Source organism: Cololabis saira, chromosome 3, assembly GCF_033807715.1.
Source record: "Cololabis saira isolate AMF1-May2022 chromosome 3, fColSai1.1, whole genome shotgun sequence".
NCBI lineage: Eukaryota > Metazoa > Chordata > Actinopteri > Beloniformes > Belonidae > Cololabis > Cololabis saira.
This window is the reverse complement of record NC_084589.1, coordinates 24,560,035-24,585,965: the sequence shown is the minus strand read 5'-3', so window position 1 is coordinate 24,585,965 and position 25,931 is coordinate 24,560,035. Positions and strand designations below refer to the sequence as shown.

Below are 25,931 nucleotides of genomic sequence, written 5' to 3'. Positions count from 1 at the left end.
GTGTTCAAATATAATAAGGTAATAAAATGTGAAGTATGGCAAATGTGCTGTACATTATCTTCACAAGTAAGTGTAACACTTATGTTTCTAAAACACTCACACATGCACCTTTATTTCTCAATGCACATCCCACTCTAATCTAAGGAGAAAAAGAGGCACCAGGGTTTAATACCATGATAAACATTTGTTTGAGTATTGATGACTCCACACAACATGTTTATTTACCTATAATCTTTACAGGTAATTTTGCGACTGATGGCAAGGCGAATATCACAGGTTGTGTGGGGACACCCGAGATCTACTACTGGTGGAACACAATTGTTCCTGATTTCACTTCTCACCAGTTTATGCAGAATTTCTGTGTGTCCCAAGAGTCCTTTCAGTATATCTGCAGTCGGGTGGAGCATGTCTTGGGGAAAAGGAAGACAAATTACCGTCTGTGTATCCCAAACCAGAAGAAAGTGGCTATTGCCATCTGGAAGCTGGCCACCGGCGGTGAATATAGGACCATCTTTCTGGTAGAGGCGTGACCACCGTCTTCAATTATGTTCAGGATTTCTTCAATGCAGCCATAAAGGTGCTGCTCCTAGCCCACATTACACTCCCTGATGCTGAGAGGTTAGTGGAAATGGCTGCTCTCTTTCAGAGTTGTTGGAGAGTGTCACAGTGTGTTGGTGCAATAGATGGAAGCCACATTCCCATAATAGCACCAGAAGAGTATCCATGAGACTACTACAACCGGAAGGAATAGCTTTCCATTGTTTTGCAAGCAGTTGTAGATGGCAGAGGTCTTTCTGGGATGTGTGTGTTGGCTTTCCAGGGAGTGTGCATGATGCAAGAGTCCTTAAACAGTCATGTGTGAAATGGACCATCTCTGTCATGGTCAGTCCTCCGCTCAGACCTGCCTTCAGTGGTTTTCCACTCCCCTCTCTCCTGCTCACCCCCTCTACCAGCCACGCCCACCTCGTCACTCACTCCAGTCACTTACTCTCCCAGCTGCAACTCCTCAGCAATCAAGAAGGTATATAAGCTCCACTCTCCTCTTTGCCAACTGCCTATTGTTTCTTTGCCATGCAAGACTCTCCAGTGTTCTCTGCCCTGACCTCCTGTTGCCGACCCTGCCTGTTCCTGGACTCTGCCTTGTGTCCTGCTCCCCGGTGCCTGACCTTGTCTTCCGAACCTGACACTGATTCCTGCCTGATCCCGGTCCTGCATTCCTGCCTGCTCTTTGCTCCTGTTGAGAAATAAAGTGAACCAGACTACTACCACTTTGTGCTCTGTGTGCTGCTTTTGGGTTCTTTGCTGGCCGTATCAATCTCTGGCTGTGAGGTTGGACATTACCTGATAGGTGATCCAGCCTACCCCATGCAGAACTGGCTGATGACACCCTTTTCGGATACTGGCAGATTGACACATGAACAACACACCTACAATTACAGAGTCAGCAGTGAACGATCGGTTGTGGAAATGGTATTTGGGAGATTGAAAGGACAGTGGAGATGCCTTCTAAAAAGAAATGACTGCATGCTGACTTGCTGTGTCCTTCATAACATCTGTGAGGAACATGGCGACAATTTCACTGAGGAGCACCAAGACAGACATACTAACATCCAGCCTCGTCTTCAGGCCTTACCTGAATATGGCAGTCAAGAAGGGGCTGACATAAGAGCTGCTTTAATGGCCTTCTTAAACAAGTAATTTGTTTGGTTATTTGTAAATAAAATCACATCTGTCTCATAAAAGGTAATTTGTTGAGTTCTTTAATTTCTTGTTTTCACAAACGCTAACCAGCTTTACTTGCACTTATTACACTATTATTACACAGTTCAAATAACTTTACATCACTAGTGAAAACATACAAGCATATAAGTCTCTTCAGAATAAAACATTTATTTACATAAAGTAAACAGTGCAAACAGGGAAAAAGAAATTGTGCAAACAGTACAAAAGAAACAGCGCAAACAGTGAAAAAGAAAACTGGTGCAATCATTTATTGGCTTGCGCCTCCATAACAGACACCATGTGCCCCATTATGCCGAGGAGCGCACTGTTGTCTGCCTTCAGTCTGTGCAGCAAGGCATCATTAATTTCCTTGCTGTGCTGCCAGGAACTCTCATCTGTCCGCTCAAGGTAGTCCAGGAGCTCAGCGTTGCTCTCTTGCTTCCTCTTAGCTGTGTACAATAACACAATGAGTGTAAAAGTTTTTATTAAATCACTAGTAGATTAACACAGGTAGGGCAATACAATTTACGAAACATGTCAGCTCAGCAATAAGTTAACCGTTTATGTTTGGTAGGGGATATGACTGACTGATCACTTATTACAGCATGTATTTATATTATAAAGTCATAGTATTAGGTATATATCGATGTTTGCATAGTATTCAGTGAGACAGACTACTGGACACTCAGCCTTACCATGTCTGGTCTGCTGGGATTGTCCCGAGCTGCTGGATGGTGCAGGAGAGCTGCAGTGCTGTGGAGACATCATGTCATCGTCCATGATAGTGGACAAGTCTATAAACCACAGGAAAACAGCCAGTGTTAGAAAAGTACTTCATAATGAACTATTTCAAAGTTCAGTTCATATACTTTAACATGAGCTAATTCAGTCAGTCTCTCACTAAAACATGTTATGCAAGGCAACAATGTTTGAAAAAAAAGTTACCAGGCTCTGGTTGCGGGAGTGTATCCTCCACCATGGCCTCCAACAGCGCCATCGTCGAATTCAATGCTTCAGTGGCGTCCAGTGTGTCATAAAATGGGTTCTTCTTTGGCCACCCGTTGCCGTTTCAATCAAGGTTTTTTTTTTTGGTCCCTGTAGTCCTTTTTTAGCTTCTTTAATTTGTTTGACATCTCCTCCGCAGTACTTCGTACCCATTCGCAGCCATCTCTCTCTGTATTAGCTCCAATACTGGCTTGGTATGAATCGCACCCTCCAGTTTCGCCTGGACTTCTGTCGACCATACTGCCAAGAAACAGGTCATCTCCTTCACAGATCACTGCTGCTTTGCTGCATCAATATTGTTTGTCGCTTATTTGAAAATGGCATCGTCTCGCACTCTTGCTATTGGTCTTAATAACCCCTCCACTTATGTAAGCAGTTCTTTCCTCTAGCCCAGAAAAGAGTTGGTGCTTGGGTATTGACCCAAATGTATGGTTACAGAATTTGCAGCCTAGATAAATATCAGTTGGTATGTGTGTTGGTGCATTTGAGTGTGTAGAGGCCTTCAACAGAAATAAAAAGAGGAAGTGAATCAAGGAAGTTGTCAACAAATGATGAAATCCTGAAGAGGGGTCAACAAAACAAATACTGTATGTGAGTAAGTCAGACCTTTTGGAAAACACAGAAGTGAAGAAATGGATAAAATCTCACAAACACTGATTCAAAAAGGCACAAAGTCAAACAGCACTCTTCTTTGGCACAAACACAGTCCCGGTTGCAGATTTCAAGGTAAGATCACAACCTTGTCATGGACGTAGCACAAGATGGTAGGACTCAAATGAACCGCATGACTCAGTTGTAAACGTAAAACAAGGTTTAATCCAGGCAAGGGTCAGTACACGGGTAAACTGCAAAAACTCAAAATCTTAACAAGAATATTTGTCTTATAGTTAAAATGTCTCATTTTTAGTCAAAAAAATCTCATTACACTTAAAACAAGACTCATCACTGGGAAAAAAAAACAATTTTCACCTGTTTCAAGTAAATTTTCACTTGAAATAAGTAGAAAAATCTGCCAGTGTAACAAGATTTTTTTGCTTGTAATGAGAAGATAAATCTTGTCCCATTTTTCTGGTAATGACTCATGTTTTAAGTGTAATGAGATTTTTTGACTAAAATTGAGACATTTTAACTAGAAATAAGAAAAATATTCCGGGTAAGATTTTGAGTTTTTGCAGTGTTAGCAGACAAAATAGCAAAGGTATCCAAAAAAACTGAGGCAAAAGGCAAGGTCAAAAAACAAGCAAGCTTCGAAAGTCCAAAAGGCAATGACTATGACAAGAATGCTGGTATGTGAACTGTGAAGAACAACGAACTAGCAGTGAGACTAGACACAGAGGGGAATATATACACCCACTGATTGGACAAAGATGTGGGAGACACAATCAGGGATCAGTTGCACACAGACCAGGAGGGGGCAGGACAGACAGGAACCTAAAACAGAGACACAGGTGAGTACTACAAAACAAAACAGGAAGACCAGACATAAAACAGGGACAAAATAAAGTATTGAACCCAAAACATGACAAACCCTCAATTTCTGAGGAAATTAAAAATGGATTAAATTATAAACTTAATAGTTATTTATGCATACTTTTTTTTTTTTTTTTTTAGTATTCACTAACTGTTTATTGGAATAAACCAAAGCAAATTATGATTTTAGTCAAATGCCCACAGAATATTATAGCTTACTACTTGTGTGCTTCAAGTCTTCAAGGTAGTTTTTTCTGTTTCACTTAGAAAGCAAAGGAAACATTAAAGTACAGAAACGTTCAAAACAATAATGTGTCTTAACTTTTAATTGTAATGACCAAAGACAGTACATAATCTTCATTTTATGTTGCAATTAAAAAAACAACAACTGACATTCTGCTTTTGCTAAACTTGCAGAACAATGGAAAAACATGAAAATCTGATTACCAATCCTTTTTCTTCAGCAACACATCTGTCACTCTCCTGACTGCTAGATTTTTTCATGGAGAATTAGAACATATGTTTGAACCTGGGGGCACTGAAAAATACCCAAGAAGAGAAAAATTACTATTACTATTCTTTTTACTATTCAAAACCGAGTCAGATGACACCACCCACGACTCTCTGTCAAACCATTCAAAAGTTATAGCAGAAAATAGGGACTATCAAATATGGATGGACCAATCAGATGAAGGGGGGGGCGCGCTTTTTGGCATCTATCGTCGCCACAGTAATGCTTTTGACTGAGAAAAGTAATGCACGTTATCGCAGGATCAAGACGCACATTTTGATGTATAACACACCTGGGTGCACGTTACGGTTCGGGCCGTATTAACTTCAGAAGGAATGGCATAAATTGCGCCAAAATTACATGATTAATTCAAAATGGCCGACTTCCTGTTTGGTTTCGGCCATGGCACCAAGAGACTTTTCTTTAAGTTGCGACATGATACAGGTGTGTACCGATTTTCGTGCATGTACGTCAAACCGTATTGTGGGGCTTGAGGCACAAAGTTTTCTAGGGGGTGCTGTTGAGCCATTTTGCCACGGCCATCAATGCAAACCATTAAATATCAAAGTTTTCCCCAGGCCCGGCTTGCGTGCAAAATTTGGTGACTTTTGGGGCATGTTTAGGGGGGCAAAAAGGCCCTCATTTCATCGGAAAAATAAAAACGAGAAAAAAATTAAAATGAGGGAAAAAAACAGATACAATAGGGCCTTCGCACTGTAAGTGCTCGGGCTCTAATAATTGAGCACAAGACTCTTGGGCTTATCACATGAGAGATGGAACCTACATCATTTCAGCTGAAGCACAATGTTCACTGTGGGCACTGAGTTGTACCACATCAAATCACTGCTTGCAGTAAACCCTGCTCAAATGAACAGGTAGAATATAATAGAATCATCAATTGTAGTTTGATGGCAAAGCCGATATTTTTGATGAGATACTGCACTGTTTAAAATTAATTGAGACCACTTTTGATGTAGTTTAGCATTTTTGGGTAAGAAAGAATGCTTACGCATGGCCTAATTTCAAGATGTATGCATTTTAATTGGATAAAAAGTTTTAGTTCCTTTTATCATTAATAAATCTAATTTGTTTCAAATATTTTAAATCTATGTATTCAACACATACACTGGTTCTTAAATATTTGAAATTCGATGTATTAATGATAAACACATAAATCTGTCATTATGCATTCAAAACATCAAACAAACAACTTCAAACAACTTGTTCTGAATGCTGCTGCTCGCCTGCTGACAAGTACCCGAAAACACAACCTCATCCCTCCTGTACTGTATTCCTTACACTGCCTCCCACTTGAATTTAGAACTCATTTTAAGCTGTTGTTTGTTTTCAATGCTATAAATGGTCTTGCTCCCTCATATCGTTGCAATGTTTTAAATTTACATCAACGCGGCAGACGTCTGTGTTCAGCAGGAAGCAGAAGTTCCACAGAAAAGGGTGAAAAAGTGGGGTTATGGCTCTTTTGAACATACTCTCCCCTGAGTTACAGTCGTTCACTGAAATGCTTCAATTCAAATCCTAACTAAAGAACCATCTGTTCAGATTGCTATGTAATCAAAAAAATATCTCTCTTTTTAAGTGGATTTTTGGTTGTTTTAAAAGTGCTATACAAATAAAGATTGATTGAAAACATGTTGGGTTTAATGGTTATATTTTATAAATCTCATTCTTAATTGTTTAATTTACATTTGACTGACAAATACATACCAATTTAAGTTTATTAACCCGTTTATAATAAATGTATGTCATTCAAATAGATGGAAGTTTAATAGGTAACTGAAATAAATATATCTTAATATTATGCCTAATTATTTCTGTGAGTGCAGAATCTGATTTAGTGCTTTAACAGCAATCACACCAAGTCAGACCTGCCATCTTTTGCAAGAACAGCAGAGCACACCAAGCAGCCTCTCCTTGTTCCTGCTGTCTTCTCCACGTAACTTCTACTTGGAGCTTCTGCTAGTTTTTCATTTCATTGTTGCTTCATCACAACATGTGCAAGCTGGCAGTAAATCCACCACTAGGAAGTGGTCAGGATTGTTTATTTTACTCTTTCCATACGAAATGTCTAACATCTCCTTTCTGAGATTGTAGGTGGTTCTAGGTTCAAAGCAGAAATTCACAACCTTTAAGCAGAGGCCTTATTTTGCAAATAAGATTGGAAGACTTAGATCATAATTGAAAATAAAACCCAACTTTAAAATTATCTTTTGATATGTAAAAACATTAGAATGGAAAAAGACAATCTACCCCCCCCCCCACACCTCTAGAAGAAAAACATATTCCAGCATAAAAACAGAAAGAAAAAGCATACTTTCAAGAACTGCTGTATTAACAGAAAAAAGTCACAAAAATGCAAAAAAAATTGATTGATAAAAATAGAAATAAAAGTAAAAGGGACAGAAAAAAAAAGGTGGAATGTAACAGAGAGATGATTCGAGCTACATGTGGTGTCTATGGAGAATGTATGAGGAGAAAAGGGATTGTTCTTACTTAAAACTAATAATAAAAAAAAAAATGTAAAGACATTTATTATTCATCCATTAATTTTTCTGCTAAATCAAGTTCAGATCAAACCTTAAAAGAAAGGCCAGGACACACACACACACACACACACACACACACACACACACACACACACACACACACACACACACACACACACACACACACACACACCAGCAACAAGCAGAGGTGCACACAATCAGGATGAATTGTACCAAGGAAGTCAAGCAGAATTAAATACACCGTGACAAAAAACGCATGAAGGAAGTTAACAAAAGTGGAAGTACATGTTCATGAGCAAATTAAATGCTGAAGAAGTTTACAAAAGAAATGTGTGGAGGGGTGGAGGAGTGTAAGTGCATGTGTGTGTGTGCGTGTGGGGGGTGGCAGCTTTTGGAAAGAAGGGAAGTGGAGAAAAGGATAAGAAGTCAGACATGTGCACCGACTCAAAAAGGAAGAAGCAAGAACATTACATATTCCTCTTTACTGGATTAAACACAGTTTCGGTCACAAAGTTCAAGGTACGATCACGATATTCAACTTGCGGGAACATTAAAAATTGATAGAAGTATGACAGTTTTACAAGCCAACTTTTTATTTCCAATTCTCATTTGTTCTCATGTTTAATGATGTCTTTTTCTTTTTCTGTTAGATGAAGTTTTTCCTTCTACTGGCGATGTTGACTGCGTGTGCTTCAGGTCTTCAAGGTAGTTTTTCTGTTTCACATAGAAAGGAAATCTAAAGGAACTATTTAAACAAACCATATGTATTTTCTTTTGATTTTCATTACCAAAGTCCAACATCTTTTTGATTTTGTGTGGCAGTTTAAAAAAAGAGACTCACATTTGGCTTTCTGTGAAATAGCACAATAATAAAGGTAAAAAATGGAAAGTTTATTACCAATGTTTTCTTTAGAAATACATGTCTCCCTTTCCAGGGTTTTCCAGTTTTTTTCTAGTTAAAATAATGTAATAAGTCTACTAAATAAATTCTAGTTGAATATCAAATAACTAAACATTAAAACTGGTTTTAATTTTACTCTCAGCCACAATAGAGGCAAGTGAACTATGTATTCTTTCTCAGATATTAAAAGGATAGCAAAAAATAAAACATCTAAGGAGAGTCATAACTACTTTTATTGATTTAAATTGTGACATTTTTTGTGCATTAAAGCATAATCTGTCAATGATTGGAGGGGCCACATGCAGCAGGGTGGATTTGTGGTTAGCACAGTTGCTTCACAAAAGAAGGTTCCTGGTTCCCTTCTTTGGGTCTTTCTGTCATTTTTTAACAAACACCGCAGTCTAAAAAAATGAGATTAATACAGACCCTGCCGGACTCCTACATTGGTGTAATATGTTAACAAGACCTGAACCGACTCGTTGGTCCATCGATCGTTTTTTTATGTGATCTCCAACTTCATCAAATGTACTTGTAGCAAAATGTTTCTAGTCCAACTCCTTCAATGATAAAATGTTGGTCACAGGATTTGTGTTCATGTGAGAGTGCTGAATGTAGTTTATAAATCCTGATCAGCAGAAACCCCCCAACCAGGAGGTTCCTGTTGGCCAACCTGAGTACACCTCCTACAACAGGGCTGTTTTTTGCCCATGTAAAAGGTTCCTGAGGGCGGTTTCTGGTAATGGAGAAGCGCACAAACAGCCTGGCCCCGAAAATCTACCCAGAACTCACACTGGTGGAAATGCGCCTACTGTGTGGAGTCTGTATGTTCTTACCATGCTTGTGTAGGTTTTTACCGGGTACTACATGTGGCTCTGCAATGGACTGGTGACCTGTCCAGAGTGCATCCCTGCCTTTTACCTGAAGAGAGCTGGGATATCCTGGACATCCCTGTGACCTTGCATTGGAATTAGCATGGGTGGATGGACTTTCAAACAAAAAATGTAACTTTCTTTTTTTCAGATCTGTCAGGAAAGATGCTCACCTTCCCAGTGCAAACAAACTCTGCTCGAGTGAAGCTGATACCAACAAAACAGACTTTCAGTCTTCTAACTATCTGTCACAGGTATGAAAGCATAAAGCAGAACCCACTATACATTAATGAGCTAGATGTACTTTCTAATAAATTATTTGTTATTCTTTAAGATCCTTTACTGACCTCAAAAGAGACCACTCCCTGTTCTCTTTGGCCACCCCTACTCATGCCAATGATTACCTAATTTACTGGGATAACAACAATAAAGAGTTTGAGCCCCATATTAAGAATAAAAAGGCAGAGTTTCAAGGGTTCGACTACAAGCTGAATATGTGGCACTCCATCTGCACCACATGGGACTCTCAGTCTGGACTGGTGCAGCTGTGGCTTGATGGACAGCCTTCCATCAGGAAATTTGTCAGTTCTGGAGTAAACATCAGTGGAGAACTTATGATTATTTTAGGACAGGTAACGTTATCTACTTAATCTCTCGCCTTTTCTACAAATGATTTTGATTTCTTTTTTGTTTTTTTATGTAGACTAAAGGTGAAGTACTGGATGCTAAAAAATCTTATCTCTCAAACTTATACATTCCCTACAGGAGCAAGATGCCCATGATGGTGGGTATGACATAAAGCAGTCTTTTGTTGGCATGATGTCTGACGTCCACATGTGGGACTACATCCTCTCCCCCTGTGAGATCCAGAATTACATGAATGAACAGAGCTTCACTCCAGGGAATGTGCTGAATTGGAGCGCGCTGGAATATGAAATCATCGGCAATGTGCTTGTGGAATATAAACAAATCACATGTCATTAAGCTTTTAAAAACAATGATGTTAGTGAGAGGAGGTGAGAAGTCATTACTTTATTTTTTTTATCTCCATGATAAAGAATAAGTTAGCGATGCCAAAAAAGAAAATGTTAGAGCATTATTTCGTAGAGAAATTGATTTTTCAGCTCTAACATCATACATGCAATTCTGATTTAATTTCCATTTACGTATTAATAGAGTATTCAATTCAATTCAATAAATATACCACACTACTTTTGTGATTTTTTTGTGTGAATTTTTCTTTTTCCATATCAAAAACATCTCTTTGTAATAACTGCTTCTGAGCATTAAAAAAAGTGCAACAAAGTGCTGATAGAAATATAAGGAAGGTGAACTGACTTCATCAAACTAAGTTGGTATTAGCCACCCACAGGTATGAAGGTGATCAAAGGGGGGAAAGGTCATAGTCTCCAAGGTATTGTTTTTTATGAAAGCCAATCAGTTTTTTCACAAAATGCACATTTTTTTGTCATGTAAAACTCTCTAGGCATGAAACCAGGGTAGTCTATAGACATTTGAACCAGAGAGCACTGAACAATGCTCAAAGAGAGGAGGAATTATACATCCTCTGTTATAACTTAAACTGTACTGATGGTAATATTTTTGTTTAAAAACTCTCAACAATATTAATATACATGGTAAAAAATGTTGGAAACATAACAGGAAATGATTGATGAAATGATGAACAAGCTTCTGTTTTGGTAAGCTTTTCAGCCTGATGTGAATGCTAACAGCTCTGAGATGTTTAGCAGCTCATATTATCTAATTCAACAATTCAACACGTAATAATTGAGCACAGGAATCTTGGGCTTATCTCATGAGAGACAGTACCTACAACATTTCACCTAAAATGTGGTCAATGAGTGTAAAAAACAGGGATGTGAGTTGCTGTAGGTGACCAACTGCCAACTACATGTCTGCTGTTGCCATCGAGTTGACCTATCTTTTGCAACAACAGTAGAACACTCCAAGCAGATTCTCTTCCTCATTTTATTCATTCCCATCTTCTCCACATATGCTGACGTCTCCTTGAAGATTGTGCTAGTTTCCTATTTCATAACATTACTACATTTTCAGTAAATCCCCATATAGGAAGTGGTCAGGATTGGTTCTTCAATTATTTTCTGTATGAGACGTTTGAAGTTGTATGCAGCTGTAGATTCAAAGCAGAAATTCACACCCTTAAAGCAAGAGGCAGGTCATGAAAATAAGTAAATGTTATAAAAGTAAAACATATTGAGTGATATTGGAATACTTTAAGTTTACTGTTATTGAATACACCCAAGTACAACATACAGCAACAAGATGTTTAAGGGGTTATGTCTTGGGTAGCAGCAGCTCTGAAATGAAATGAAGAAAAAAAAAAACAGGAATCTTAGAATTTCTTAGAATATACTCATAAGACACATGTTCAACAGAGTTACATGATCTTGTCCAGTACTTTGACAGTAACTCACATATACTCCCAAATGGACTTTGGATTATGTATGTGACTCACAGTTTGTTAGCTGGCAACCTGGCAGTTAGTGGTACAAGGTTCTTCCATGAATCCGCACTTATGTGAGAGATACAGCTCTGTGAGACTGTTGCTTTTTGTTACACTCAGTCCTCACCCTCTATCACGCCCAAACATGATAAAACACAGATGATGTTATGAAATTAATCAAAAATGATGACGCAGACAGCAGATAAGGGAAGGTATTACAGAGGGAGCATTTATAAAACACAATTGTGGAAAGTGCTGACAGAAAATTGGACAATAGTTGTGATGTAAGGTCATGTACTGTGCAGTTTTAATGATGACGCATTGCAATAATCCAGCATGTTTGATTTCTGGGATTTTGGTCTTTTTCTTATTCTTATTATTTAAGAACATGCAAGAAACAACCAAAACAACTCTATGTGGATATCCTGTATTACTCTAGCCTTTTAGCACGCAATAAAGCACTAAAAGTGATATCACAAAAATGGTAGAATACTGATTGTTGTTACTTAATTGTTTTTTAATTCTTTGTTTCTTACTTCTTTTCTTCTTTATGTTTGATATACTCTTGTTAAATTGTGGGTGTAATCAATGGTAGTTGGTTCATATACTGGTTTAAGCTTTGGTTTCGGCCGTCTAGGGGAAACACACCCACAAAACCCAAAGTTCAAGAGTCATCTGAGGTTCCTTCCTGATCCTTCAGCTGTTTGGGTCATTTCTTCCCCTCTATTCAGCAATTTCTTTTCAATTTGTATTTCCACATACGAAAAAAAATCATCTTTTTCTTTGTTGTGCTGCTGTAAACTTCATGTCTAATTAGCACAGTGTTTTTTGCTGATGATTATACTTGGAGCATCTGCATCTATTCGTGACATAAGATGGATACTCAAATCAGGTTCAACACAATTGATATAGATCAAAAAGCTTTTTATATCAGCTTTGTAAATCTGATTAAAAGAGTGCAGACAGTGTGCACATTTCTTGTGACTCACTGTGTGTGACACACAGTGAGTCACACATCTTTTTGAAAAAGTCACTCAGAAGACAGTGACATGCCACATTTCATATACACAGGCTTCAAAAAGTCCAAGACCCAGAATCATTATGAGTCTTACAAGGCTAATAATCATAATAAAATGTATCAGCCCTATTCCTTTTATATGTTTTTCCTAATGGAAATGCATTAAAATTAAATTTGACTGTGGTAGTTTTGAGGTCTCTCATTTGGGATAGATCATTTAATGCAACAAGTCGTAGCAACAGAAGTTGCAATGTATTGCCGTTGAACAACTGAAATGATGATGTGTTGCCTGAGGCTCCTCAAAGAGTGAGACCATTTGTAAAATCTTGCCATTGTTCACCTTGGGAAGTGGAACACTGCACACAAAAAGGATGTCTTGGAGTTAATAAGTTGTTTATTTACAAAGTGATATTGTATTATTGGTTTCAGTTGTAATATTGTAACAGCTCTGCAGAGAAGTATTCGTCCATATTTCAGGCTGATGTTGGATAAAGTTGAAGCACCAGTGGGAATACTACAAAAAGATTTGTACTTGTTACTTGACAGTAATTCTAAACAAGTTATTTTAATTATTAAGACATTGATTATATGCAAATCATATAAAAATTAAACTTCTGTAAAAACAATGATTTTCTTACACAACACATCAACACTCAAAAGTGTCCTATAGAGTCTATGCAGATGTTAAGAAGTGGATTTTAAGGAAAACTTCAGTTGCTGTTGATGAATGAGGCCCTATCTTTTTAAGTAGGGTAATTGTAATATGGGGAATATATCTTCAAGCAGCAATTTGTCTGTTCTGAGTAAGAATTAAGCAGCTAATATTGCCAAAACAGTGCAGCAAGTATGGAGCGGGCATCGCGCTCAACAACGCTGAATGAAGTCATAATATCTTGATTGAGTGTTTTGCAGGAGGTTTCCGCTGAATTTGACAGTGCTCAAATGATTCAGGTTGCAGAACATTTTTTTAAGCCCCACTCCTTCAGATTCATCTATATTAATTTGGTTTAAAAACAAAAAAAGAACAAACTTTTTTAAATGGTTTGCGTAATCCAAGTTGTAAAATAGTATCGGTTATGCCTATACTAAACTGGATATGATGCCATTTGCCACAAGTTCTTAATTTCCCACTAACTAGTGCAGTACACCAAATTTTGTGAAATTCTGTTCAACAGAAGCTGCGGTACATATTATTAGCATTGATACAACTTCTCTGGGTTGGACTGAAAACCATTTAGTCCACCTGTTTGTAGACATGTAGCAAACAAATCTATCAACATTCATTCTGCAGTTGGTCAAGAGCTACAAAAGAAAAACATGTAACCTTTAAAAATTGTATTTTTTTACTCATAATCTGTAGAGAAAATGAAGATCTCCAAGTGTTACTTTGGTAAAGTAGTTGTTTTTTTTCTGGCCTCCTACAAATGTTTCATCTCTCATCCAAAAGGCTTGCTATATCCCTACTGATGGGTCAGAATTTTCAGGTTCATAAAATGTTCTTTTGGTAAAATGTTTCATTTTTGTCAGTTGTTCAAGTCACATTGAAATCATGATTCTTTCGGGTTTTCACAGTCACTGGATGATACATTTTTCTCTTAAAGCTTTCTTAAAATAAGTGTCTTCTTTCACACTTTCCCAAAACCACCTGCTTTCTGTCCATTAATGTGTAGGCTACATTACTGTCCTTAAAATAATGATCCTGCTTCTTAAAATAATTCTCCTTCTCCTGCCTTTGTTTGTTCTTGTTTCTTTGTGTAGACATGTCCACTGACGGGTTGCCGACAGTAAACCCAATGATACAGTGTGCCTTGTTTAGCCTGAACCCACATGATGCACAACATGGGTCAAAAATCACCCACATTTATTTCCATGATTTGTTCATGCTGGCTGAGTTTTTCTTAGTTCTATCTTTTGAAATAAATGTATTTTAAATATTCCAAGTACTCTTTAAATATCCTATTTTTTTTTAAATAATACAGGTCATTATTTCCATTTTTCCTTTTATATTTTATGACCAAAAATAGTTTTTATGCCTCAATCAATTTTGGAGTTTGGGCGTCTATTCCACATGATCCTTCATGTGTGGCATGAAAAGCTCTTTGCCCAGTTCCTTGATGAACAACTATTGTGCGTTGTTCACACCACGTTGTTCACTGCACACCACCTTTATAATCAGGGTGCTGTGTGGTGAAGATGGTATAAGCATTGAGGGTAGCGACATCCAGCATATTATACCAGAGAACCATGGGCCACCTCCTTGTTCTCTGCTTACAGGAGTAGTTGCTAAGTATCTGATCCAATTTGTCCATTCCTCCTTTCGTTTTGTTGTAGTACTGGATCAGTTCTGGTTTCTTTTTCTGACCGCTTTCATCCACCGCTTTGTCATCATGCATAGTGCTCAGGAGGACAACAGCCTTTCCCTTCCTCTGCACATAACTCACTGTGGCCATTTTGCCTTTGAATCCCAATTCGGAGCTATAAATCTCCTGTGATTTAGATTAGCTTCATGAATAGTGGTGTGTGAGCTGGCTTGCTTACAGTGTCATGCCTAAATAGTGCAGTTAATGTGTGTGTGGAAACTTGATGAAGTGTTTGTTCATGAAATAAGAAAGGGAAATAGAACTCATTTGTGCTCAATAAAATCAAGATATTTACTATAATTTGATTAGTAAATGATAAAATATGTTTATTTCAAAGATATATCATAGAAACACTCGCTCATACATAAGACAACATAGAAAATGAATATGGGTCATCTTTGACTCATGTTGTGCTTTAGAGGGGTAGCCACTCAAAAAGGGTTTTTATTCAAAAATTTAAAACGTAAAAAATAAAATAAGGATGTTTTATGATCAAAAACACATTAACTGAGGAATACCTTTGAAGACTAAATGATGAAATACATTTTTTGCAAAGATACAGAAAACCTGTATCTTTGCAAAAAAAAAAACCTCAGCCAGGTCACTTTTGGTGTATGTTGTGCATCAAAGGGTTAATTACTGCTAGACCTTTATTTTAAAATTCTCATTGGCATTAGTATGACCTATCATGTTTTCTACAGGTCTTATTTTTGATGTCAAAGAGTCTGTTGAACCAAACCAAAATAGTCATTTATTAGGGCCCGAGCACCCACAGTTCAAAGGCCCCATTGTATCTGGAGGAATTTTTCTCGTTTTTATTTTTATTTTTCTGACGAGATGAGGGCCTTTTTGCCCCCCTAAACGTGCCCCAAAAGTCACCAAATTTTGCACGCAAGCCAGGCCTGGTGAAAAATTTTATATTTCATGGTTTGCATTAATGGGCGTGGCCTAATGGCTCAACAGCGCCCCCTAGAAAATGTTGTGCCTTAAGCCCCACAATACGGTTTGACGTACATGCACAAAAATCGCTACACACCTGTATCGTGTCGCAACTTAAAGAAAAGTCTCTTGGCGCCATGGCCGAAACCGAACAGGAAGTTGGCCATTTTGAATTAATACTGTAATTTTGCTGCAATTTATGCCATTTCAAACCGTAACGTGCATCCACGTGTGTTATACATCAAAATGTGCGTCTCGATCCTGCAATGATGCGACGATTACTTTTCTCAAAGTACTCTTCAAAAGTGTTACCGTGGCGACGATAGACACCAAAAAGCGCCCCCGCCCTTTACCTGATTGGCTGATATTTGATAGACACTATTCTCTGCCATAACTTTTGAATGGTTTTACATAAAGACTCGTGGGTGGTGTCATCGGACTCTGTATTGAGTACTTGACCTTCATTGGCCTGAATTAGCCCCGCCCCTTCTTCTGACTGGTTAATATTTGATAGTCCCTATTTTCTGCTATAACTTTTGAATGGTTTGACAGAGTTGTGGGTGGTGTCATCGGATATGGTTTTGAGTCCTTGAACATAATTGCTGCAAATTAGCCCCGCCCCTTCATCTGATTGGTCAATATCTGATAGTTCCTACTTTCTGCCATAACTATTGAATGGTTTGATATAAAGAGTCGTGGCTGGTGTCATCCGCTAAATGTCCAGGCCTGAAGACATCTACAAGCAAGTCATACAAGCGCTTCCACTGCAGCACGTCTGAACGTGCACAAGGGTGCGAGGGCCCGTTCATCACTGCTTGCAGCTTTAATTATTATTTTTTGTCTGCTTGAAGTTATTTCAGTGATCATTGTGGGTTTTTCTTTCTTTTATGGAAGGGTACCAGTGAATATGTCCACATCTGTAATAGCAAAGTTCAGTAAAGCAAGAGCTGCCAAGTGATATTCTGGACTGAAAACATTGTAAAGGTAATCATCTTATGAGTTTAAATTGACCATTATGATTCCTAACTTGTCACAAGTTGGCGGCTTTTTATCTCATACTGGAGGGGATATTTTGCCACAGAGCCACAGAAGCCACATTTCAGCACAGCTTTAAAAGCCACACTAATGTTACAGTTCCAAGAGTCTCATACAAGAAGCTATGTTGTGATGCTGCATTTTCCTAATACAGCCATACCTCAATTTGTTGTGAAAGTATTATATCATATCAGTCATTTACAGAGATAGGGATCAGCGCAGCGGAATGTTTTATGTTCATTTACCTCACAGCTTGCTTCCTTGAAAACAATGAGTCTTGACTTTCATGCTTTCTGTGTTGGCTGCAGGAAAAAAAATTGAAATGGCTTTCCTGATGCCAAGTGGGTTGCAGATTCGCACTCCTCACACCTTTTGTATCAACTGTAAATGGAGACACCATCATGTACCAGTCTGCAGTTTCATTCATTACAGTAATGTCTTTGCTTAAACATATCTTAAAACATATCTGACAGCCTTTCCAACATATTCAATGTATAGCCCTTTGGGGTTAAACTCTAATAATCTAATGAAACAAGACAAACATAAAAGGACTGTCACCCTTTGGGGTTAGATACTGTAATTATTTTACATTTTATGTGATATATTGTCACAACCACATACAGTAATCCTCTTTTTGGGAGATTTCCTTGTTGACAGTTAATTAGAAACACCATGTTCTAAATTTTTAAATCAAACAAAAGTTTGTATCCAGTCGTTATGGTTACCTTACTTCTTAACCATTAATAATATCCATTAATTATATATTATATATTGTGTAAAACACCTTGAATTACCTTGTTGCTGAAATGTGTGTAGTGATCCAGGCCTGGTTTACGACACCTCCAGTCACGGACAGACTCTGCCAAACCGAGGAGAGTGAAATACATATGACCTTTTTAAGTGAGGTCACACCTGGGGAGGAACGGCCCTCAGACTCCCCCAAAGAGATACACATTTTATGAAGTATTTTAAAAGGTACCTGTAGTGCCTAGCACCAGTGGGGGAGCATAGCGTTAAGAGTCATAAAACTGACAAAAAGGGGAGAAAAAGCAGACCTGACTCCGTCTCAGGCAACCCCATCTCCATGAGAGAAACTTTGAGACTGGAATGTATGAATTAACCTTAGTTAAGAAACCTTCAATGAGATTTTCCTTTGGTTAAACAACAGTTCTATCTCCTTGTCTATCACCATGGTTGAACTATTCTGTTGTTGTTCTTTCCATGCTTTGTAAAAGATATGAGATCCTTCATTAAGTCATAAGGCCGAAAAAAGCAAAAAGGTAACTTATGTATATTCATGAAGCTATATTATTCATGAAAACCGAAATAATGTTATATATTTTCTTCTCTGATCTTAGTCTAAAGATCCTATAATCACTTTATTAGGCCGTGTTTTCCTCCATATATACATATATGCATATAGATAACCACATTTGTGTTTATTTGACTTTGTGACTTTTTATAAATGTTCCTTGAATTAATCCGTTGTGTTGTTTATTTCATGTACTCAAACCAATCCTGATTAGAACCTACGTTCAGATGAGATACTGATAAATACAATTTATTCCCCCTTTGTAATCAAAGGTGGTGCCCCAACGAGTTTATTAAATTAGGTAGGATCACTACATGTACTATACAATCAAACTTGCCTTGCTTTGCTTTACAGCAGTGTAGCAGACAAGTGTAGCAATGTGAGTGCAACAGTTTAAGGTTAAATGCATTAACAGCCCCTGGCCTCAATTTGCTAATATCTCTCCTGGTCCCTCTGTCTGGCTGTTAGACCTGCTGTGGTGCCCTTATGAACTACTCATAATGATGCATTGTGGTATAAATGTCACACCCACATTTCTTCATTGACGTTGTTTTTTTACAGTACGCTTACACAGCATGGTTGTGTTTACACACCGCAGGTGGTACTTCTAAAGTGCCTTTATTATACCATAAACAACCAATCAAATGTCTTTCTTTTTGCTCTGCCAATGAGCCCCTGAGCCACATTCTTTAAAAAAAATGTCCTCCCCCAAGTATGGTCATTGGCTAGCACTTGCTTTGTGGCAAATTTCCCAACTTTTGACTGGAGGCAGTGATCCCAGGGTGACCCTGCTTGAGACGCTTGAGATCACTCTATTGAAAGTGAATAGATGGTGACGCACAAAACTAGGACATCTGCGCTTCCAACTCTGAAGAAATAAATGGAAGATATTATCTTTTTCATGGATTTCATTCTAAAAGCATTGTAAAACCAAATCCTGGGGAACCAGTAATACCTATTCCAATATCATGGACAGTCGAGTTCATCGTACTTCCCTTTATCAAAACAAAACAGAGTTGAATGTTTGCCTTTGATTATCCCAATTTAATGTGCAGAAGTTTAACAAGGATGCTTACATTTGTTCTAATGTAAATTAAATCAACAATGCTTTTAACTCTGTTAATGTTACTTCAGATCGTTTAATACCAATTGTTATGAAGCAAGAAACCCTTGATTCAGATAAGTTAGCTATTTTAGGTAGCCCAGTTAATCTAAAACTATGCCTTTCCCATTTAAACTAGTTAAAGTAAAATTGATTCAGTCGTATTGTGCAATGTACGAGCAGCGTTAATCCTTTTCTCGTTTGTGATCTTTACCACTCCACTTGTACTGTGATTTGCAAACCCTTGTGTCCACGTGAAGATTTTGTACATGTCCCTCTATCATATATTTATGTCCAAAATATATTTAAAAAATATCGGGAAAAGGTTTACAGACAGGCAGTCATCATTGCAAAACTGTAATTAACACCAATAGCATGTCCTACTTACAGTACCAACAGCAACTAAAGGGGTCAGGCCGTACCAACAAATTAATTGTCAATGAGGTAGCAAGAAGAGACTGCACAAGACTGAACAAACATGATTTTTTTCTCTGCAAACAAATGATAAATGAGTTCTATCATTTATCATTTACTAATTCTTTTTGGTGAATCACTTTTAACATGTCCCCCTTTTAAGTTTTGCCACTTGGTATTAACCATTAATATATATGCAGACAAAGTGGAAAAAAGTTATAAATAAAACCAGTGTTCATCTCTGGCATTTACGAAATAAACTTTATAGTGTCGAGATTTTTAATAGGACTTCTTTTACGAGATTGTTTGTCAAAACATAAACATTGGTGGAACCCAAGAATCAAAAACCATTCAACCATGTTTTAGTTCATTAAGTCTGATGTGCAGTGTTCCAGTCAAGTACTAAAAAATTTGGTGAATCTTAGAACAACTCTTTAATGAACTATTTCTAGTAACTCAGTAGACTGAAAAGAACGCCTGTGCCCATTAAGGCACAAGCAACATGAAAAAAGCGGGCTTGTAAATGCTGAGAAAATGATGCAAAGGTAACTGCAATTTATCTTAAACTGTGTCTGATATATCTGTGACAAATGTTAACGACAGTTGTAAGTGAAACAAGCCTATCATAAACATGGTTAACAAGAAAAGGTCAAATAAATTGGAGAGATGTTGAATTGTAAAACCCTCCCTATTACCTTGATATCGCCTCTAGCCCCATTAGGTCTCGCAGGGTCCCAAGAACTAAATGTAGACCCCATACAGGGCCTGCATAATCTCATAGACAGTAATAAAGAGCCTTCATTACTATTTGTAAAATTGTTGAAATATTCCTAGATGTAAACATAATATTCTGTTGCCGGTTGTAGAAACATGATGTCCTATCTGCTAGTACTAGTTCAATGCATTATAAGGCATATGTTTTAGCGCACCAGAGCCACAGATGTAACCTATTTTACATTCTTTATCAAGGAAACTTCCACTTTCATTGTGTTCATCCATGTCATCATTATTGTAAATTTCACAATATGATATTGTATTTTTATTTGCATGCTCTTCTCTGCTTCTACTAAACTTATAAATACTTATAAATACTCCAAAACCTTGTGGTGTAGAATTTGCCTGTTCTCCTCTCATCATAAGCTGCTGCACACGAGCACAGCTAGACTCTGTAGATGCTGAGGGTGATGGGAAAACCTGCATATAATCTGCACCCTTGGCAGCCTCACAATAGGAACTTGTTGGTTTTTGATTGTGCCTCTGCTCTCCTCATCGCAGTTTCTTAATTTCGCTTTCAATTCATTTTTTAACTCAACTCATTGACGTTCACAAGGACAGGATGGTGGGAGGGGCGGCACGGTCTGTTGCTGTCAGAAATAAATGAACCGACTGATGTTCCGTGTCAATAACCATCTGTAGTTTAGTGGTAAGTGGGCATGTTCAGATGGTGGAAATTTGCATTTTTTTACCCCCTGCAATATGACCCTATATCCTATATTTCTAATTTATTGTCATGCTCAAAATATGTTTTAAAGCAATCTGCATATTTTGATAATAACAGTCCGCTTAAGGCATCAATGTTGTCAAGCCATTATAATGACAAGCAATATTTATGTGCATTCCTAATTTACAGAAGCTCTACACTGGTCAGTGTAGAGCAGAAGTAGTTTTTGTTGGTACCTATTATGAACCAATGAATGCAAAAACACAAACCATTCCCAAACATCACTCACATTTTCAGGAATGCCAAAACATGCCTGAACTTCTCTCTATAAGCAGTTTACCCACACTTATTTTTAGCTTTCATTTCATGTATAAGGTCCAGTGTTTGTTACATTACAATGTGGATATACTGTATAGGCCTGACTATAAGACCATGAACTCATAAGACCTGTGAATCTTCCCTAAAGCACATCTCCTTGTTTCACTGGACTGGATTTGTCAATAACGATGTGAGACAATCCCTGATATAATGTATTATGTTTTCATGGTTATTGGTACATCTGGATCATTTAATGGCTGTGCGTTGCATGCATACAATTAGATTCCCAGCTTTTTATGTACTTCTTGCAATTTTACAATATCAGGTAAAATTACCCTACAGAACATAAGAATGTGGTTTCAAATTTGCATGTGCACCTTACAAACTAGATGGACACATGTTTTTTTTCACAATTATTTTAGTTGCAGTATTTGTAACTGTTGAAACACATTATCAGTATAGTTTGACTTAAGTGGGTTTTCTGAGTTTTGTTTGTGTCTTAAGTATGTAGTTGTTTGTGTAATATCCAGGTCTGTGGAGGTGGAGGTGGTCCAGGGGGGTTTGCATATACCTGTTGTGTGTGATAAATAGAGAGCACATTAAGCTAGCCAGCTACCGTATGACTTCAGCAGAATTTATTGCATGATTACGATTTGTTTGCATTGAAACTATTTAAAACTTGAATATGATCTGATTATTATTCCTGACACGAACCATTATTGTGCTTTGTATGTAGTCCATATTGAAAATGAATCCTTTGTTATTCTGAATATTCAGTCTCACAGTGTGACTGCCAATGTTAAAACCTGTTCCCAACTATGCATAGCATTGCAATACTACAGCAATGCCCTAAAACCTTGTGAAAACATTTTTTTTTCTGCATCAGAGGCTTTTCACAGCAGTATATGCAACTTTGTTGAGTTGCTCTCTTTCTTAGTGCATTGTGTTATGATGCCTATAAATCATGATGTATGTTTAAAATTAACAGGCTAAGGAAAGAAATAAAATGGATTTCTAATTAAAACACCAGCACTGAAGATAAACATTTTAACGCTTAGTAAATTTTAAAGATATGATTTACTATTCTTGCTATTACTGTAGTGTAGTGAAATATCATGTGGGGCAACTAGTTATAGATCTTTATAGTTTTCTAACCAGACTAAACTCTTCCCTGAGGTAAAAAGAACGTTCGGTAAGGCCGTAACCTAACTACAAACTTCCATGGGCTTTCATAAATAAAAAAATAAAAATAAAAAAACTGAGAAAAGCTGCAAGATACTGTATAAACTGCAGTGATAGTACTCACCTAAAAATCTAATTTGGCTTTTCAGCTAAATCAATTAATCATTATGTGCTGTGTGAGAACTGAGAAAAAGCCCCTTGTCACCGGCAAGCTGCTTCCTGATGTAATGGACTGCAATTTTAATCTCGGCAGGCTGGAAGATTGAGAAAATGATCGTGCTTCAATTCAGCAGACACTGAGAAAAGCTTGAGATTCAGTTCACACACATTGCTGTCCTGGGAGGTATGATGCATGTACCCGATGCTGAAGTCCTGAAGGCAGGGTTAAGGCTCACTGTACAATGCTGGACTTTCTAATAAATAAATACATAAATCTCAGTCAAGATTAACCACTTGGAGGAAGGTTTTAATAAGTTGAACTCTATTTTTTTTTCTCTCTCTCTTATTGTTCTTTCCTGACACACTCATAGTTCAGAGTTGCAAAGGCACAAGGCACACACACACATACATGTACACACACACACACACACACACACACACAGTATATATATATATATATATATATATATATATATATATATATATATATATATATATATATATATATATATATATATATATATATATATTAAGACTTTAGCGCGTTAATTTCAATTAATTAATTACAGAAAAAATAGCGCGCAAGAAAAAATAGCGCATTTTAAATCGCATTAGTTTTTTCCCGACGTTTCTCACGGGACGATTTTCACACGGACAGCGCACCAATCAACCAGACCCCTTGAGAGAGAGGCTGCGTCCGAAATCGCATACTTCCACCATAATGATATTTACAAAGCGTTTTACAACTCTCTCTCTCAAGGGTTCTGCAACCAACGTGCGTTGAGTGTTACAGCGAAGTGCGGCCGTCGTCATAACACAAGTTAAGTTGTTACCACACACGTTAAAGATGAATGAAGTCGCGGACGAAAAGGGTCTCGTTGGTCCTGTGGATGGGAAATTTTGTTTAAAAAAACGGATGGATGGAAGCGTGCCTTGTTTTCTAATGTGTTTCCATGTTCTGGAATGTACTTGAAACAGTTGAAAGTATTTTGTTATATTTAAGTGTTGTTTACAGAAGGTCCTTGACTATAGGCTACCTGTCCCATTCAATGTGCATACTGCCTATATTTAATTTACTGCACTTTATAGCAAATTGCACTGATTTGTTCTTGGTGAAGCACCACCTTGATAAAAATAAACTGTTTCATAAATTGAACATATGTTTTCATTAGTCAATCATTCACTCGTATACAAAAATCCATTTGAAACAAACAAAAAAAGGAAATCTCATTGTTCTCAGGTCTAAAATTGATATGCGATCAAATTGCAATTAATTAATTTTTTATCCCTGATTTTTTTTCCCATTTTTCATCACCCAGTGCTCCTACCTAAGTCAGTCCTGGGCATTGCCATCCTCAGGGCCCTGCACTGAGCTCAGGTCTCCTCCCTAACCTGAGGAGTGATTCATTTTTTTAATCGAGTCCCAGCCCTAATATATATATATATATATATATATATATATATATATATATATATATATATATATATATATATATATATATACATACATACATATATATATACATACATACATATATACTGTATATGAAAGACAATTACGTTTTTTGATTTCTTGTTATTCTTTCCCTATACGCGGCGAATGCTATCGCTAAAGCTTTCACAAAGCTGCACATGTTGTGTTGTACACATCATTATTACCACAAGAAAGCTAGTAAGCTACACTTACTCTTTGTAAGCCGAGTCTAAGTCGTCTCTAAGAAAGTCTCTAGAGGGGGAAATATTGCATATTGCCTCAGCCTGAAATAAAACAGTCAATTCATGATACTTTCTCATCTCCTAATTTTTATACCTAATGATACAATGTCAGTGTTGTGTACTTGAGACAACAATATTGATGAATTTATGGATTTCACGCTGTGATTGGTGATCAGCAATATCGGGATTGGCAGATGCTTTTGGAGATCGGTGATCTCCCCTCAAAATCCTGATCGGTGCATCTCTAATTCCTAGGAGTGAGTGATCAAAATAGGCTTGGATCTGATTTGACATCAGTACTGCCTACATCCCATGCTTTTCTCTGATTAGTCACACAGCCAATCAGCCTATGCAGCGGTGAACAGAAGACTTTTCTTTTGTGTCTGCCGTACCGCTTCGTTGAAATAAAAGTTGAATCCAAAGGGACCAGAATAATTTGTTGTATGGAATAGGAAAAAAATTAGGATGGCTGGCCAAGCTTGTCAGTTAAAGCCCTCTCACATCTTTGGATTTCTGGATTACACTGCTGTGTTGTTAACTGAGAGACCAGGAATCGGAACGGAGCCCTCAAACCTAATCAAATGAATCAGGCTTTAGGGGACTATCATGTCTGTGCTCGGATTGCCTACTGTGATTGCACCCTTACACTGTTTCTGGATTATATTAAATCTTTTTTAATGTATTTTTTTTTACTTACCAAATACACATATAATTTGTGTTTGAGTTTCACAAAATATATTTGCAATCAGTTTGTTATATCTTACTGATGACTTTGTCTCAGAAAGATTTTGTCATACATCAGTGTTGCACAAAAACCCATTCTGGCCAAAGTTTGGCTATCAATATAAGATATGATATCAGACTATCAATAAAATTCCCACGTGAAGCTCCTGTGAACTTAGGACTGTCTAGGAGTTTAAAATAAACATGACAGCAAATCAGGTGATGTGAGTTTGTTTCACAGCACACCTATATGACCACATTTTAATTCCTTCCGAAAGTAATATATACACTTTTTATAGGGTTTTATAATGTAATAAATTGATATCTCTCACACACACACACACACACACACACACACACACACACACACACACACACACACACACACACACACACACACACACACACACACACACACACACACACACACACACACACACACACACACACACACACACACACACACACACACACACACACACACACAGCCCAAAGCAGGAAATAGGCTAAAATTAACAGCAGTTCTTTGATAATGGCAGAATAACAGAATGCGGCAGAGTGTAAGGGATTACAGATTGTGAGTGCAGATAATGATTTTAGATGCAAGATAACAGCATGTTTGACTAAACGTTCAGCTGTGGGCATAAAAGGGAAGGCAAATTTCTCATTTAGCAGCATACTCAGTCATAGTGACAGCTACTCCATCTTCCTCTCCTTCTCCTTC

At 37.5% G+C, this 25,931-nt stretch overlaps 1 protein-coding gene across 2 annotated transcripts; it reads left to right on the top strand.

Annotated features, from left to right (window-relative positions):
* Positions 1-2,577: 2,577 nt before the first annotated feature.
* LOC133430701 (C-reactive protein-like) lies at positions 2,578-10,226 on the top strand. Of its 2 annotated transcripts, none has more exons than XM_061716748.1 (5): positions 2,578-2,581; positions 7,882-7,938; positions 9,155-9,257; positions 9,338-9,635; positions 9,769-10,226. In XM_061716748.1, the coding sequence occupies exons 2-5, from the start codon at positions 7,884-7,886 to the stop codon at positions 9,985-9,987; spliced, it is 675 nt and encodes a 224-aa protein (XP_061572732.1). In that variant the 5' UTR covers positions 2,578-2,581; positions 7,882-7,883; the 3' UTR covers positions 9,988-10,226. The 2 variants fall into 2 exon arrangements, with proteins under 2 accessions (XP_061572732.1, XP_061572731.1); XM_061716747.1 differs by lacking the exon at positions 2,578-2,581 and adding an exon at positions 7,673-7,752 and having other exon boundaries at positions 7,884-7,938; positions 9,769-10,225.
* The last annotated feature ends 15,705 nt before the right edge of the window (positions 10,227-25,931 follow it).